Here is a 16,752-nt window from a genome sequence, read left to right as displayed (position 1 = left end):
TGGAAATTAACATTTCAGCCACGCTCTCGTTCCTTGGTTCTGGTCTCAGCACCTTGTGCCTCCTCAAAGGTGAGAAGCAGCAGCTCTTTGCCTCCTTGCCTGCCTGTGGGAAGATCCTGACCCGTCTCTAGCAGGTGCTTGGGGAGTTGAAGGCGTAGCCAGGGCACGTGCTCAGCTTGGAGCAGCAGGTTTCCTTTGGAGTGGAGGGGCTGAGGCTCAGCTGGAGCCCCACAGGTGCCGGGAGCTGCTGCACAGACAGGGATGGATGGTCTGGATGTGTCTGAGAGAGTGGATCTTCCCCCTGAAGAAGGAAGAGGGATGGTCTGAGCATGGGTGGTGCACAGGGCAGCTGAGGAAGAGGCAGTGGCTCCCTGCCAGGCTCAGGGGTGGACAGAGCGCCACAGCAGGTGGAGCACTTTGTGTCTCGAGCTGTCTGGGTGCTTTCACCAGCACTTGGAGCTGTTCAGCCCCCCCAGGCCCCACCCATCAAGGTGTTGTCCTGTTTCACACTGCCTGCTCCAACCCAGAGAGGGCCCTGGCACGTTTCTTCACTCGTGCCACACCTTCACAACCACAGCAAAGCTGAGAGTAACCAGACCCTTATCAGAAATGATGACAGCTGTTAGAAAAGATGTCAATACTGTCAGTCACAACAGGAAACTTTATTAAACAACAGGAAGCCCATGCTCATGGGTGGACTTACAAAACACCTCACCCTGCTCTCCCCTTGCTCTTTCAGTGTTGCAGGGCTGGCAGACAGGGCTCTGACTCTCACCTCCACTGAGCAGGGCTGGCTTCAGCCTCACAGCTGCTCCAGCCCTCCAGCAGAGGATCTGCTCTGCCCCGAGCCCCAGCCGACCCCTTCCTCCATCGAGCATCCCCTGCCTGCTGACCCAGGCTCCGAAGATGGCAGCTCCGGTGCTGAGCTGGCTGGTGAATCGCTCCCTCCTCCTTCCCCTGGACTCCGCTCAACTGCTCGGCACAAAAGCCTCCTGCCTGCAGCTGGTGGCCACCAGGAACGTGAACATCATCCTGCAGCACTACAACTTCTCGGGCAAGCTGACCAACCGGCACTCCGGCGACGAGGGCATGGGGCTGGTGCGCACGGCCTTCGCCGTCATCAGCTGCCTCATCATCCTGGAGAACCTGCTGGTGCTGCTGGCCGTGCTGCGCTGCCTGCGGGGCCGGCGCTGGGTCTACTCCTGCATCGCCAGCATCACCCTCAGCGACCTGCTGGCGGGCGTCGCCTACCTCTGCAACCTGCTCCTCTCGGGCAGCAAGACCTTCCAGCTGTCCCCGCAGCTCTGGTTCCTGCGGGAGGGCATCCTCTTCATCGCCCTGGCCGCCTCCACCTTCAGCCTGCTGGTGACGGCCGTGGAGCGCTACGGCGCCATGGTGAGGCCCATCGCGGAGAACGAGGCCAGCAAGACGCTGCGGCTGCGCGGCCTCATCGTGGCCTGCTGGCTGCTGGCCCTCGTCATCGGGCTGCTCCCGCTGCTGGGCTGGAACTGCCTCTGCGACTTCCAGGCCTGCTCCGTGCTCCTGCCTCTCTACTCCAAGAACTACATCCTCTTCTCCGTGGTTATGTTCAGCATCATCCTCCTGGGCATCATCGGTTTCTACATCTCCATCTTCCACCTGGTGCAGGCCAGCTCCAAGCAAAGCAGCTCCCGGCACGGCCGCAAGCGCTCCCTGCGCTTGCTGAAGACGGTGCTGATGATCCTGGGGGCCTTCATCCTCTGCTGGAGCCCCCTCTTCGTCCTGCTGCTCTTCGACGTGTTCTGCGACACCGGAGCCTGCAGCCACCTGCACAGCCTGGACTGGACCCTGGCTCTGGCCCTGCTCAACTCGGGGGTCAATCCCGTCATTTATTCCCTGCGGAGCGTGGAGGTTCGCCGCGCCGTGGGGAGCCTGCTGTGCTGCTGCTGCCTCAGGGCCGGGCTCTGCAGGCCCGGCAGCTGCGTGGCCATGTCGGACATCAACTCTGGCTCCTCCACGGAGAGCTCCCTGCGCTACCGCGACAGCTTCCGCAGCCCCGCCGCGCGCGGCGCTCGGCCCAGGGCGCCTCTGTCCAGCAACTCCAGCATGATGAGCAATCTGCCCAGTCTGTGAGGGGCCACGGGGAGAACCAGAGGGGCCAGGCAGCCCCCAGGAGCTCGTGGTGCTGCTCCTGGCCTGGCAGCGCTGTGGCACTGACCAGTCGTGAACTGGGCCGGGCTCTGCAGTCCCACCAGACCCGGGTGGTGCCTCCGTGTGGGTGCAGCACAGGCACAGGAGCTGCTCCTAGGCTGGCAGTGAAGGACACAAACGCATTTTGAGTTTGGTGCTCTGCTGGGACAGCTGCAGCGCTCGGGTTCTGTGTGAGAGCTTTGGGTGAGCGGAGGTGCTGTAGCTGCTCACCTGAGAGTGTTTTGCACCAGGGCACACTGGCAAATGGGGTGGATTTCCCCAACCAGGCGGCCCTTCCAAGCCTTTAGAATACTTTTGGACCTTCTGTGATGACTTTGGAATACTTTTGGACCTTCTGTGATGAGCACAGCCACTGGGAAGGAATGCAAGCTTGATGTCCTGCCCAGCCCAGACCCTCCCTCAGGGGTGCAGAGGCTGAGCTCTGAGCCAGGGCAATGCTGTGGCCGTGCTCAGAGCTGCAGTGACAGGGCTGGCACTAGTACGGGCAGAAGGAGGTGCCCAGAGAGACTGGGGAGCCTGAAGACACGGCCAGCTTGTGCCTCAGGTCCCTGCCCTTCTGTTCTCCCATGCAGGGAATAACCAGAGCAGCACCCAAATGCCTCCTCTCACTGTGCCAGAAGGGCACCGAAGCACTTGGGGACTCAGATAAATCCTGCTGGCCCAGCCCCTCTGCAGGAGCTGAGCGTGCAGCCCGTTTGTTTTGCAATAAATCAAGGTGATCAGAAAGCCTTGGGTTGATTTGCTTCAATTTTTTCCCTCTGGAGGCCAGGTACTGCCTGGGGGATGTTTTTGTAGTCTGGGGACAGTCAGAGCTGCCTCCTGTTCTCGGGACAGGGGGATCACCCTGCTCAGGGGGCAGCAGGAGCCTCCTGCCTGGTCCTGTTCATCCCATCCCATCCCATGGATCCTGTCCCATCCCATCTCATCCCATGGATCCCATCCCATCCCATCCCATGGATCCTGTCCCATGCCATGCCATGCCATGCCATGCCATGCCATGCCATGCCATGCCATGCCATGCCATCCCATCCCATGGATCCCATCCCATCCCATCTCATGGATCCTGTCCCATCCCATCCTGTCCCATGCATCTCGTCCCATCCCATCCCATGGTTCCCATCCCATCCCATGGATCCCATCCCATGGATCCCATCCTATCCCATGGATCCCATCTCATGGATCCCATCCCATGGATCCCATCCTATCCCATGGATCCCATCCCATGGATCCCATCCCATGGATCCCATCTCATGGATCCCATCCTATCCCATGGATCCCATCCCATGGATGCTGTCCCATCCCATCCCATGGATTCCATTATCCCATCCCATGGATTCCATTATCCCATTCCATCCTATGGATCCCATCCTATGGATCCCATCCCATTATCCCATTATCCCGTTATCCCGTTATCCCGTTATCCCATCCGCTGGGGGGCGCTCGGGAGCGCCAGCCCGCGCAGAGCGCGCCCCCTGCAGGCCAAGGCGGGGCGGTACCGCGGCCATCACTCCCTGCCGCGACTACAACTCCCAGCGGCCCCGGCGGCGGCGGGCGAACTACGGGTCCCGGCGTGCGGCGCGGGCGCGCCGTGCGTGCCGAGCAGGCCGCGGTGCGGGCCGGGGCCGCGGCGATGCTGGAGGAGGCGGGCGAGGTGCTGGAGTCGGTGCTCAAGGCCTCGTGCCTCCCGCTCAGCGTCCTGCTCTTCGTGCCCGCCGTGCTGCTGCTCCTGGGGCCGCCGCCCGCCGCCGAGGCGGCGCACGAGTTCACGGTGTACCGCATGCAGCAGTACGAGCTGGGCGGGCAGCCCTACGGTGAGGGACGGCGCGGCCCGGGCGGGCGGGCGCCGCCGGCAGCGGCTCCCTCGGGGTGGGGCGGCCGTGGGAAGGGAGCCCCGAGGCCGGGGAGCAGCCCAGGGCAGCCCCCGTGGAGGGAGGCCGCGGGTGGGCGCGGGGGGCTCGGGGGGCGGCAGCAGCCGGGCCCGGGTCAGGCCCAGCCGCAGGACGGTCCCTCCGGCCGGGTTTCACTGCCCGGGCTCAGCACCAGCAGGAGAGGGGCTGGGAGCGCCATCGTGGTGACTACGGGTAGCCAAGGAGCCCTGTCTGTGCGCTGAGGGCTCTGCGGTTTGGGGGTCCAGCTCCGTCCCTCCTGCATTCTGGTGAGCTCGGTTGTGAGCTCAGTTTTGTCCTTTTGCCTTTGACTCCTTTATTGATTCCTCTTCGCTCTTCATCTTCTTCATCCTCAGCTCTGTGTTGCTCCAGTGGCTCCATTTCAGAGCCTGTCCTCCCCCTGTGTTACAGCTGACCTTTACTTCCTCCGTTCTCTCACTTGCAGCCTGCTGATTGTGCAACACCTTTCTTCGGGTCAGAGACACACCCTGTTCTGCGAGTCCTGGAGGTGCTGCAGCCCTCAGCCTCCTCCCCCGTGTGCCCACAAACCCAGAGTCAAGGCTTGTTTCTGGGTCTTCCGTAGAGATTCTATTCCAGGCCAGGGCATGTGCTGTGTCTGTGAGTGACTCTTCCTATAGAGTTAGCCATGAACAGCCTCACGTTTAATTTGTGCTGTCCATGAGACACCAGCTCTCATTCTTTCAGATCTTAATAAGTTCAAGTATATAAGTTACGAAATGCAGCTGTGCCCGTGTACTTCTTAAACACTTCAGGCTTCTGCTGGCTTCTAAATAAATGAAATTATTTCTGGGTTCTTCCATCACAGTTTCTCGGAACGTGTCCACATCTTGAGGGCTCCTTGCTGACAGCCTCAGGAGCTCCCAGGCAGGCTCTGTATGGGGGTAGGAGTCTGTCTTTCCTCCCTCCCTTCCTTGGGAGCTGTTTGTTGCCAGGCTTAGCAGGGATGTGATTTGACTTTGTCTTTGCTTGCCCAAGTGTCACCTCTACCCAAGTGCTCACAATTTTATTACCCTCTTGAAATCCAGGTGTTGTTTTTTTTTAAGATGCTTCCAATTAACTTTTTCTACTGTTTCTTTTCCTGGAGCCTTTTAGTTTGATGGGCTGTGTGTCTCCTTTGTTCCTTCCTGCTCCCTTTGGGTAGCTGCTGTTCCTGTTCCTTGTGTGTTCTGAGATGTCCTTCAGGATAAAAGCTGTATTTCAGAGCAGTCTGAGTTGGAAGGGGACCCACAAGAAGCACCAAGTCCAACTCTCAAAGGAAATGACCAAACCCATAACCTTGGTGTTATTAGCTCCAAGCTCTGACCAACTGAGTTGATTTGTGGTTTCAGATTCTCATGTTCTTTCCCAAAAATACCAAGTAACAGGTTGCTGCTCAGCCTCTTCTTGCAGAGGGAAGATTTTTTTTGTCAGCATCACTTATAGAGCAATTTAAGAACAAGCTTGGACTTCCTCTAATACTGATAGAATGAGAATTCTTTAGTTTGCAAATGAATGATTATTAACCAGCTCTCTGTAGAGAAACTGCAGAAAATCAACCTGTCAGGAAAATACTGTTGTGTCTGCTCTGCTTAGATGTCAGAGAGAGCAGAACTTCAGGTGCACACATTGCTGTGTTGACACATCATTCCTTTGGAAATGGTGGGGGGATTATCCTCATTTTGAGTTGTTTTTCTCTGGTTGGAGTGGGGGTGCTGTTAATGTTTGTTTGTTTAGTGTCAGAGATCTGTGGGGAGAATTCACATTGTGCCTGGCCTCTGTTTCTGGGGGTGTGGCCCTCACTGATACTGTGCAGGGGAAATGCAGATTTTTCTTGTTTAGGTGTTTCTGTGACCTTTGAGAAGACCAAACTAATGTTAGAGTTAGGCTAAGCCAGGTTTAAATCTAGTTCTTAGCAATGCTCCTGTTTGACAGAGGCCACCTTGTCTGTCCCTGTGTGGGGACCCAGAAGGATGAGCTCTCCAGTGGAGGTGCCAGAGTTATAGAAGAAGAAATTGAATTGTAAACTGTAAGGTGGATTTGTAAGCTCCTCTCTATTTGCACAAGATGTCCTTTTGACCCTCCCTTGCCAGGAGCTTCTGGCAAGCCTGCTGTGCTCCCAGGGGATTGCATTTCCACGTGGGGGATTTGATCTGCTGGAACTGAGAGAAGGAGAGGGCGATCCCTCAGGAGCAGCCTGCTCCTCTGGAACTCTGCCAGCTGCAGAACCTTCCTTGGGGCTGAGTGGGAGCAGCCCTTGGGGTGACTTGGGGCAGTCTGGTGTCCTTTCATCAGGGGCTTCTGCACAGCTTGATCCTCCAGCTGGGAGAGGCTCTGGAGAGGCCAGCCTGTGTCCAGGTGTGTTGGTAATTAGGTGCAGGTGAGCAGACAGGTAGCCTGTGTGTTGTGCTGAGGAGGAAGGCTGGCAGGGAAGGCTGTGGGGTGTGGAACAAGGGGGATCTGGCAGGAGAAAGGCTGGCAGGGGAGGCTGTGGGGTGTGGAACAAGGGAGAAGGTGGAAAGTGAGGCTGGCAGGTGAAGTTGTGGGGTGTGGAAGAAGGGGGGCCTGGAAGAAGGAAGGCTGGCAGGTGAGGCTGTGGAACAAGGGGGGTCTGGCAGGAGGAAGGCTGGCAGGTGAGGCTGTGGGGTGGAACAAGGCAGGTCTGGCAGGATGTGGCTGCACAGGAAATCCCACAGACCTCTGCTCCTTCTCAACGAGGACAAAGAGGCGAACTCTGCTTTCTGCAGCCTCTGGCCACTCTGCAGCCCATCAGACTGTCCCCAGGAGTGTTCTGAGCAGGAGGCAGGCTGGAACGAGGGGAATAGGGTGCAGTGCCTTAGCAGCCCTCTTGCTTTCCCTGCTGGCAGGCACCAGGAGCGCCGTGCTGAACACGGAGGCGCGCACCGTGGAAGCGGACGTGCTGAGCCGCCGCTGTGTCATGATGAGGCTGGTGGACTTCTCCTACGAGCAGTACCAGAAGGCTCTGCGCCAGTCAGCCGGGGCTGTGGTGATCATCCTGCCACGATCCATCTCCTCTGTCCCCCAGGATGTCGTGCGGGTAAACAGAAAAGTTTTCTTTCCCTTCTCGTGGGAGGTGTGCTGGAGAAAAGCTTGATTGCTGCAGGGCTGGAAGATTCTGTTGTAACACAACAACAAATCGTATTCTAATTTTAAGACTTCTTTCTGCTTTGGTGGTTGATTCTTTTCTTGACACTTCTCGTGTTTAGCAGATGCTAAGTTTGTGTCTCACTTAAATCTTCAGCAATTCATGGAGATAGAGCCAGAAATGCTTGCTATGGAAACCATTGTGCCAGTCTACTTTGCAGTGGAGGATGAGGAGCTGCTGTCTATCTATGAACAAACACGGGCTGCTTCTGCATCACAGGGCTCTGCCTCAGCTGCAGAAGGTGAGTTCTAACAAGGAAGAAAAAGCTTTGAGGCCGACAAGCCTGTTCCCACCTCTGGGAGGAGTCTGCTGTGTCATTTGCACCATGAACAAGTGTTCTGTCGCGTTTGTGTTTATTCTGTATTTGTCAAAGTGTTTAGAGATTCAGTGGAAGAAAAGCACAGTGTAGAAAGCATTACTTGACTATATTTGGACATAAAATTGAAGGAAGTTCTCAGCTTCACATTGTTTCAAGTAAGGTAGAAATCAAAACTAGGTTAAAGCAACATTGAAAACGTTAAGTGATGATGGTGTCTTGGTAGAAGCTGAAGCTTTTTGTCTGGCCACAAGTCAGTTTGATGTTTCCATGTAAATAATATGAATGTCTTATTGACCTGCTGCTTATGACTAATTTTAGTACTGCTGGGGAAAAGTTTTTTGACAAAATACTGGGATTTTAGGACAGAATGAAGAAGCACCAAGATTCTGTGTCGTTGCATAAACACCAGTGACAAGTGAGAGGGCTTAAATGGTTTGAAGCTGGTCTCTCCAAAGCTCAGTTAGCTGGAGAAAGGAAGGGATGAAGCTTCCCCAGGTGTACATTGTGGGGTTTTTTTGGTTTTTTTGTTTCAGTTCTGCTGCACACAGCAACTGCCAATGGCTTCCAGATGGTGACCAGCGGGGCTCAAAGCAAAGCTATCAATGACTGGCTCATCCCCAGCGTGGAGGTGAGTTGTGTATGGATTCAAACTGGCAACATTGATGAGGTGACTCCTTTTATTGGGACTTTATCAGACATTTGGTCTGACAGGCCAAGTCAGGGGAGTCTCAGCCAAGTATCTGAAGTCCTCACAACTGAGGCCACAGCAGACTCAGCAGGAATGCAGAAGTCAGGCTGTCCTTGTACAGGCTCACAAGAGGTGATGGGGAGTGACACTGCTCTCTTTCCTCTTCAGGGAAGGCTGACAGGGCTGGGTGGAGAAGACCTGCCCACCGTTGTGATAGTTGCCCACTATGATTCCTTTGGAGTGGCTCCAGTGAGTATTCTTTTTCCTGCAGCTCTCTGTTCCTGTCCTTTTTCCCTCTGCCCATGTGTTACAAGGAGAGCACAGTGCTGTGCTGTCCTGCAGCTGTTCTGGTAGCTGAGAGTCAGTGTGGGTTTGTCACCTTGTGTCTGTCCCCCCTCCTGCTGCAGTGGCTGTCCCATGGGGCTGACTCCAATGGCAGTGGAATCTCAGTGCTGCTGGAGCTGGCCAGGCTGTTCTCTCGGCTCTACACCTACAGAAGGACCCATGCTGGGTGAGGAACTGCTCTGTTTGGAGTTAGATGTGTGTAGCTGACGTGGAGGGGGTGATGTGGGAAGCAGATTCCATCCTCAAACACTGGGAGCTCCCCACTATTAATTTATCCTGCCATTACTTAAGAATGTGGCATGTGGGAAGTGTTAATGGACAGTTTGCCTTGGATGTCAGGTGCAAGTGGTTGTGATTTCACCACACCTCCAAGGCTGAATGCAGGAATTCTTGCTAACCCTTTTCTGGCTTCTTTGATCTGCAGGTATAACTTGCTGTTCTTTGCATCTGGAGGTGGCAAGTTTAATTATCAAGGAACTAAGCGGTGGCTGGAGGATAATTTGGACCACACTGGTGAGTAAAGGGTTGGTTGTCTTAAATGTCTATAATTAATTGTCAGCTCTCCTGTGAGAATCTTCTTGTATGGGCTTGCTTTTTCAAGGAGATGGAAATCCCAGCACAAGACATAGCAATAAAGGTTTGGATTTTTCTCTTCCAGATTCCAGCCTGCTGCAGGACAATGTAGCATTTGTTCTCTGCCTTGACACTCTGGGCAGAGGCAATAGCCTTCATCTTCATGTCTCAAAGCCTCCCAAGGAGGGCACCTTGCAGCATGCATTTCTGAGAGAACTGGAGACGGTAAGGAAAAGCATTTTAGGTTCATGGGAACTTGGGATTTACTATACAGCTCTCCACGAAGGAAGGAAGATGTGAAGAAAGGGTGTGCTATTGAAATAATTCATGTATTGTTTAGAATCACTTGAAATGCAGAGAAATCCTCATGCCACAGTCCCAAGTGAAGCAGACTAGGTCTGCAAACCCTGTACAGATGTTAAAACAGCTCTTTTTGACCTGAAAATCAGCTTTAATAATGTCAATACCTGCACCTTATGTTCTAGAACACACGGAAGTGGGTGTAGGCAGACAGGACAGTGCAGGGTGGCACTTTGCAGCGGGCAGCACCTCTGAATGACTTACCCTCGCCCTCAGGTTGTTGCCAGCCAGTTCCCAGAGGTGAAGTTTTCCATGGTGCACAAGAAGATCAACCTGGCAGAGGACATGCTGGCGTGGGAGCACGAGCGCTTCGCCATCCGGCGCCTGCCGGCCTTCACCATCTCGCACCTGGAGAGCCACCGGGACAGCCTCCGCAACAGCATCATGGACAGGAGGTGAGGGGCCCTGGGCAGGCAGGGCTGCCCTTGAAATCCAGCCCACAAACCCACGCTGGCCTCACAAGGGTTTGTGCTGTTCTGATGGTCAGGGCACAGGTGACAAATATTGGGAGTTGGGCTCTGGATTCAGGCTCAGTGAAAAGGGGTTGTTTCTGCAGGAAGCTGATGCCATTGGCAAGTCCATGAATCCCCTCTTTTGCTTTAGGGCACGAATAGACACTAAAGCACTGACCAGGAATACTCAGATCATTGCTGAGGCTTTGACAAGGGTCATCTACAATCTAACAGAAAAGGTAAGAGGTGCCCACTGTGCAGTGCTAGCCAGATTTGTCCTGCCCAGCCAAGCTCAAAAATAACCCGGGTTGTTTTTTTTTTTTTTTTTTTTTCCCATTTTCCCTTGCAGGGAGCACCTGCAGATATGCAGATCTTCACAGATCAGATGGTAAGAACGGTGCATTATTTTTGTAACCTGTGGAACCTAGAGTCTGGGAGAGAGCTCTGGTGTGGTGTTGACTCCCTTTCTCTGGTGGTATTTTTCTGCAGCAAATCCAGCAAGAGCAACTGGAGTCAGTGATGGACTGGCTGAGCAGTCAGCCCAGAGCTGCCCAGCTGATTGATAAAGACAGCACCTTCCTCAACACCTTAGAATATTATATGGGACGCTACCTGAAGGATGTCAAGCAGCATCATGTGAAGGCAGACAAACGGTAAGAAAAGACATGAAAGAACCAGACAGGGCATCCAAACTGGCCCTCCCCCTGGACAGAATTTTGTCTCATAGCTGCAGCTTTCCTGGTTTATTGATATGCAGCTTTGTTCTTTTCTGCTGTCCCATCAGTTTTGGTTCATGCTTGGTGTTCTCCCAGAGAAAGCTGCTCATGATTCCTCACAGCACAGGAACAAGGCCCAGCAGCTCCCTCTGTCTGAAAAGCTTGTTTTTAAACTGTTTTGGTTCCACTGTTCCCACTCTGAGAGCAGGAGAAGACTAAGTTTTGGTTAATTACGAAAAGGCAGCTTCCATCCTGTTAAACCTGCTCAGGCTGAAGCTGTTTTAATGAGCAGAGGGAGGAATCTTTGATGTTCAGCCTCTTTGGAGACAGCTGAACAGCAGCATGAGTTCTGAATTGTGTCCTTGGGCTTCTGATAGTAGGAGAAGAAAGTCCTGATGACTCAAATCAGCTCAAAACCAGTGTGGGAGGTGGTCAGGCTTGCCTGGTTGGGTGAACTTGGGAGCAGCTCTGGCCTGTCCTGACTGCAGCATCAAGAAGTGCAGCAGAATCTGAAAAATTTCTCCTTTGCACAGGGACCCCGAGTTTGTTTTCTATGACCAGCTGAAGCAGGTGATGAATGCATACAGGTACGGAATTCCCTTGGCCATGCTGGGCTGTTGTCTCACCCCCTGGCAGAAACTGCTGTAGGAATTTCATGTGCACTTTTCCTTATTCCAGGGTCAAGCCAGCAATCTTTGACCTGCTCCTGGCTGTCTGTATTGCAGCCTACCTTGGTGTTGCCTATGTTGCAGTGCAGGTAAGAGACACAGATGGATTATTTTCCTTATAAAACAAGTTAAATACAGGAATTCACCTAGTGCCAGCACTGAAGCTGGAATAATAATGCCACTTATCTGTGCTGTAGGCAGTCTCTTGCCATTCTAATGCAAACCTGTTATTAAGAGCTGTTTCTTGTATTCAAGGACATACCTAACTCACTTTCTAACCTATTTTGGGTCCAAACTGAAACTTTACAACAAATTTTAGTTACCTTGGTAATTTAAAAGTTTGTAGCTTGTACTAGTAGGAAATATCTGAACTTGGGATGCAGCTTAGAAATGCATCTTCAGAGTTTTGCTTTCTTTTTGCAATGAAACCAGAAATAATCCTGTGTCCATACCTCTGGAAATGTGATACTCCACGCCATGGCCAGCCAAATTAAATGTAATGTTTTTGTGTCAGTGTTAACCAAGACAGAGCAAGGCTTTGTTCCTGCCTGGGTTCATGAAGGACATGAATGAAAGGGAAGCTTTTTAGGTCACTAAATTTTGATCACTTTGTGCCTATTATTTATTTATGGAAACTACAAGTATTTAAAATGTGTAAGAATATAAACAAGAGGAAAAACATACTTTGATCTCTATTGGCAATCTTCATTAGTTCTGTTACTTGAATTTGAAATTACTTGAAGCCTGGATCTTGTTACATCTGTCAAATATCAAATCAAAATACAATCAACCCCAGCAAAATCAAAAGAGGAATTAAATGAATTTCTAAGTCACTGGGGAAATGGTGAAAGAGAGGATCCAGTTAAAGAATTGTGAATTGCTGGGAATCTCTGTGTTTGCCTGGTTCATTTTTACCTTCCTGAAACTGCTGGCAGCAGTGTTTCTATAGAGACCAGGAACCTGCATGTGTTGAAATCTGAAGCTTTCTCCTCGCCTTCAGAAGGAACAGAATTGCATTAAAAATAAAAATTTAAAAAATCTTTAACACATCTTCACAATGAGGTGATACAGACCTGCACAAACACTTCTGTAAGCCATCATTTTCTGTATAACTTGGCTTCTTTGTCATAATTCCTGATCCATCAAGTCCCACTCCATCTTCAGGATGAGTGGTTGATGCAAACAAGGCACTGCATTTACACACTGGTATTGTTCTAAGCCTGCTAAGCTGTGTGTTTAGGACTGTCATGGTTACTTTTTTCCCCCTTCTGTTTCCAGCACTTTGGTCTCCTTTACAAGATGATACAGAGATTATCCCTTAAAACCAAGCAGCAGTGAAGCACCAAGTCCCCCCACCCAGCAGCACTGAGCCATCGGTGAGCCCATTGGGAACCTTCTGCCTTCCACTGAACCCTGCTGTTCCTTTTCCTTTGTCTCCTCTCTGCTACTGTATAGAGGGGAGGAAGGCATAAAGAAAATGAAATTTTAACTCACCTTCTTCCCTGACTTGCACCATGTCTGATTTTTCCTTTGCATTTTGATGAGGGAGAGGCTGAGAGACTTCAGCAATTCCTGCAGTCTGATTTTGGGCAGCTTCTCTGAGTGTCACACAAAGTCCAGCACCTTCATGGACACTGTCACGCAGCCAGCCTGGAAGCTGAAACTACAGCCTCACGTGGTATCTCTGCCCAGCAAACAAGGACTTGGAGCAGTTGTTTAAAAGAAAAAAAAAAAAAAAAAAAAAAAGGAAAAAAAAAACCAAAACCAAAAAGTGCACATGCAAATTAAAGAGAATGCAATTAGCATGTTTCCTTATGGCACCTCTTCCTTGAGTTCACTGCCTGGCTTTAGGGAGTTGTGCTGAGCAAGCAGTGTCTGCAGCAAGCACCTTCTTGCATTTTGTTCAAACTCACCCCCTCTTAGGAAGTGCACTGGGAGTGATTTTGACTGTTATTACCAGGATGAGGAAAGTTTAAGATGGGTTTCTTGCCAGGGACAGGTTCTATCCTGTCTCTCTTGAAGGATGCATTTTGCTGTGTCCTTGATTTCTCTGGAGGTTTTTGGGCTTTGAACAGTTCACAGCTGCCACCACTCTGTACTGAACTCTTGCTTGATTTTTGAGGGGTGTTCCATAGTTCAGCAGCTGCAGGATCATGTTCTGTCCTGTTCCATGTACAACAAGCTGGTTTGTTGATAACGAGAGAAAGAGCAGCTCAGACGTGGAAAAATTATTGAAATACTACAAGCCCCAGGCTAGTTGTAGGTCTAGGAGATAGCCCTGAGCACTGTCCTGCCACCCAGCAAGTTTTGAGTCCCTTTCTGTAACCTCTTCTGTGTACATGAGATATCTTCACATGCCACAGTGAAACTTTTTAAAAAAAATTAAGCTACTACTTGTAATTAAAGCAGCAGATCTCACAGAGGCTGAAATTTTTGAATTGAGGTGAATCTTTTTTGTGTATGCAAGGAAAATTCCAGCTGTGGATTCCTGTCTGCACACACCTGCTGTGCACATGCTTGTTAGAAAAGGGGTTGCTTGGCCAGTCACTGTTCTTTGGATGGGCACCAAAGCACTGATTTCCATCCTCCTGTGTTTATTTTACTGTAATCTCCTTCTTGGAGTACCCTTATCCCATGATGTGTCCTTTCTGCTACTTTAAATATATAGCAACCTGTTCTTTAAAGGGTTTTGTCTTTTCCAGGAAAGCCTGCTGGTGTCAGTGGCTCACCATGGTGCCAGCATGGTGCCAAGCACTCCAGAACTATCAGCCACACTGGGAAATTTGCCTTTTCCTCATCCTTTGAGTGCTCGTTTGAAATGTGTCTCTCTGCATGCATGAAGTGCTCATGGCACTCCTCCCCCAAATTAATTTATAATGACTTCAGAAGTTGCTGGAGTGGCTAAAAGGCAAGCCTTGATTGTTTTTCACTGGTTTTTATGCTCTGCCCATAGAGACTGCATCTGCTGTGCCCTGGGGAGCTGCATGCCCTGGGCTGGGTAGGTTTAGAACATGCATGGTACAGTGGCTCCCTGAAGAACTCTGTGGGCTCTGAATATCTGAGAGCAGTTTGAGTCCTCCAGCTGCAGCATCCATTTCTGGTGTGTTACACTTAAGGAGGTAGTGTTCCCTCCAGTCTAGTAGATTATTTCACCAGTCTTAATGATTGCTTTGCTGAGAAAAATAATATTAGCAATGTTGCTGCAGCTTGAGTTGATGTGTGTAAAATTTGCCAGTAGTAGGCAAGAGCGAACAGAACAGACCTGGAGCTTGTTCCTTGCTGTGGAAACTGTCAGATGAGAAGCTCAAAGTTCAGAGTCAAGAACTTCCACCCAGTCTGTTTGCAGAGGCTGTAGCACAAAGAAAACACCTTAGCTCTGTGTGGTCTCAGCAGTGAACTGTTAACACTACTTGATGCAGTGCCAGAAGCCAGTGGAAACAACCTAAAAAAAAAAGATGGATAAAATTAATGAGGAGAGTTCATAAACCTGAAGGGCAGTTGGGATGGTACATTGCTCTCTCCCACACAATGTTAGTTTGTCCTGTAATCCTTTGTGTCTCTCTCTCTGGCTGCCATAAAAAGTAGTTTTTTACAACAGATAAAAGAGTTTTTGCTTTTGATCAAAGTGCACGTGCACTGAAACTTAAATGCTCAAATCTGAGATAGTCAAATCCCAACTTCCTCATAGCTGGAGCAGAGTGCCCATCCTGGGATTGAATTTAGTTCCCACATTGTTGTTTCCTTGGGTAAGTCAACAGAGAAGCTTGCAAAGAGCCCCTGGAGCTGATCTGCACTGCAGCATAACTGATCAATTCAGTCACCAACACAAAAGCAGAAATCCAGCAGGTGTTGTGATAAAATAAAGGTTCTCCACAATATTGCAGAAGAGCTCTGTATAGCTGATTCTTGTTGCCCTTATTTTTATCTATCTTCTTTTTTTGAGGAGTCTGCCTGGCCTGTAGGGAAGAGCATGAAAAGCATTATATCCACATACACACAAGTGGCTAGCAGTTGATACTCCTAGCCAGAAATCCATTTTCTTTGCTATTTATCTGACTTCACCTGTTGTGCTGGTGCTGTCGGAGTCTGCAGCTCACAAAAAAATGGTTTTCCAGCAGGGTTTAACTGAAGCTATTAATTCCTTCTGTCCAATTCCACCTGCGTGGGTACTATTGGGAATTGTTTGGGAGTAATTTGGATTATTGTAGTTCATCTCCCAAATGAGAAGGGTTGGTTTATTGTTGGGAGGGAAGTAATGCTGTGCAATATGAACTCCATTCTTCTACTGAGTGCAGAGAAAATCCTGCAAGCCAGAATGGAATTAGGTCTCCCACTATCTGTGGCTGAAAGTCACCACAGTCTATTTAGACATTCAAAACCACTATACCCAAAATTGCTGTGGGGCTTGGTTTTGAGGGTGTTTTATTTGTTTTAAATCTCATGCTTTTACACTGTTCATGGCCCAAGACCAAATCTCAGGCTGCTCCTGCACCCCGTGTTTAAGCTGGGTTTTACATTTCGTTTGGTCTTGACTCACCAATCTGAAATGCTGGGGTTGCTCCTGGATGTCTCAGAAAATTGGGCATCTGGGTACTCGAGTGTGGACTCCTGCTTGCTCACTTTAATCTGTTTAGTTTCCATTTGTAGTTACTGCATAGCAACTCCAAGGTTATAATCTGGAATATTTGCAGCTCAGGAAAATGATTTGATTTATCTAGCAATGTTAACTCAATTATTTATCTCCTGTGTGCCCTGAAGAACAAATGTATATTGAGGTGAATATTTAAAAGCTAATAGAAAATTCAATGCAGTTGATTTACATATTTTAGGACTGTAAATGTAATAATATTTAAGTATTTTAACTTTGTTTTTTTAAAATTTGTTTGTCCCTTTTCCCTTGGAAAATAAACCAAGTGAATAGGCTTGATGGATAGATTTGTCAGAGAACTATTTGCTCACAAAAATGGAATCTCCTTGCATTATTTGGAGGAATAGATGCCTCTACAAAATGGGAGAAAATCTATGTATTTAAAAGCTTCATCCTGTCTAGTCAAAAGTAAAATAGTATGACAGAAAACATTTACACACTCCAAGCATGATTCCAGCACCTTGAGGTGAACAAATTCCTGTTTACTCTGAAGATTTGTGCTCATGTGAAGCAATTAAAGATTCTATGCAAAACAGCTTTGGTACTGTGAAAAACTGGTTACCTCAGCAGCCAGCACTGCATGCTCATGGAGATTGTTGTGCCTCTGTCCTTACCCAATGCCTATTTGAACACTAAACGATTTATTCCAATTACAAGCATTGCAAGAGATCTGTTCCCTGAGCATGAGTGGTCAGAGGTGTGGAGTGGCAGGAGGGGAGAGCTGGATGTGCACTCACCCTGATG

At 50.1% G+C, this 16,752-nt stretch overlaps 2 protein-coding genes across 2 annotated transcripts; both read left to right on the top strand.

The window, feature by feature from the left end:
- Nucleotides 1-906: 906 nt before the first annotated feature.
- On the top strand, nt 907-2,112 carry S1PR4 (sphingosine-1-phosphate receptor 4). Its single transcript, XM_021540156.1, has one exon. It carries the CDS (start codon nt 907-909, stop codon nt 2,110-2,112), a length of 1,206 nt encoding a protein of 401 aa, XP_021395831.1.
- Nucleotides 2,113-3,762: 1,650 nt separating this feature from the next.
- On the top strand, nt 3,763-16,543 carry NCLN (nicalin). The gene is made up of 15 exons (XM_021540132.3): nt 3,763-4,001; nt 6,941-7,131; nt 7,336-7,480; nt 8,092-8,186; nt 8,415-8,495; nt 8,654-8,757; nt 9,016-9,104; nt 9,250-9,389; nt 9,741-9,919; nt 10,128-10,215; nt 10,326-10,364; nt 10,466-10,629; nt 11,226-11,279; nt 11,371-11,449; nt 12,639-16,543. Exons 1-15 carry the CDS (start codon nt 3,821-3,823, stop codon nt 12,696-12,698), a joined length of 1,689 nt encoding a protein of 562 aa, XP_021395807.1. The 5' UTR covers nt 3,763-3,820; the 3' UTR covers nt 12,699-16,543.
- Nucleotides 16,544-16,752: the final 209 nt, after the last annotated feature.

The sequence above is a fragment of the Lonchura striata genome, chromosome 28 (genome assembly GCF_046129695.1).
Source record: "Lonchura striata isolate bLonStr1 chromosome 28, bLonStr1.mat, whole genome shotgun sequence".
Taxonomy (NCBI): domain Eukaryota; kingdom Metazoa; phylum Chordata; class Aves; order Passeriformes; family Estrildidae; genus Lonchura; species Lonchura striata.
The sequence above is the reverse complement of the archived record's forward strand: the minus strand, read 5'-3'. Positions and strand labels throughout refer to the sequence as shown.

Excerpts from the sequence above, each read along its gene's own strand:
- S1PR4 (XM_021540156.1), top strand. The coding sequence starts at position 907 with ATGGCAGCTCCGGTGCTGAGCTGGCTGGTGAATCGCTCCCTCCTCCTT.
- NCLN (XM_021540132.3), top strand. The coding sequence starts at position 3,821 with ATGCTGGAGGAGGCGGGCGAGGTGCTGGAGTCGGTGCTCAAGGCCTCG. Across the intron at positions 4,002-6,940 it reads GCTGGGCGGGCAGCCCTACG|GCACCAGGAGCGCCGTGCTG; the intron begins GTGAGGGACGGC and ends CCCTGCTGGCAG. Across the intron at positions 9,105-9,249 it reads GGATAATTTGGACCACACTG|ATTCCAGCCTGCTGCAGGAC; the intron begins GTGAGTAAAGGG and ends TTTCTCTTCCAG.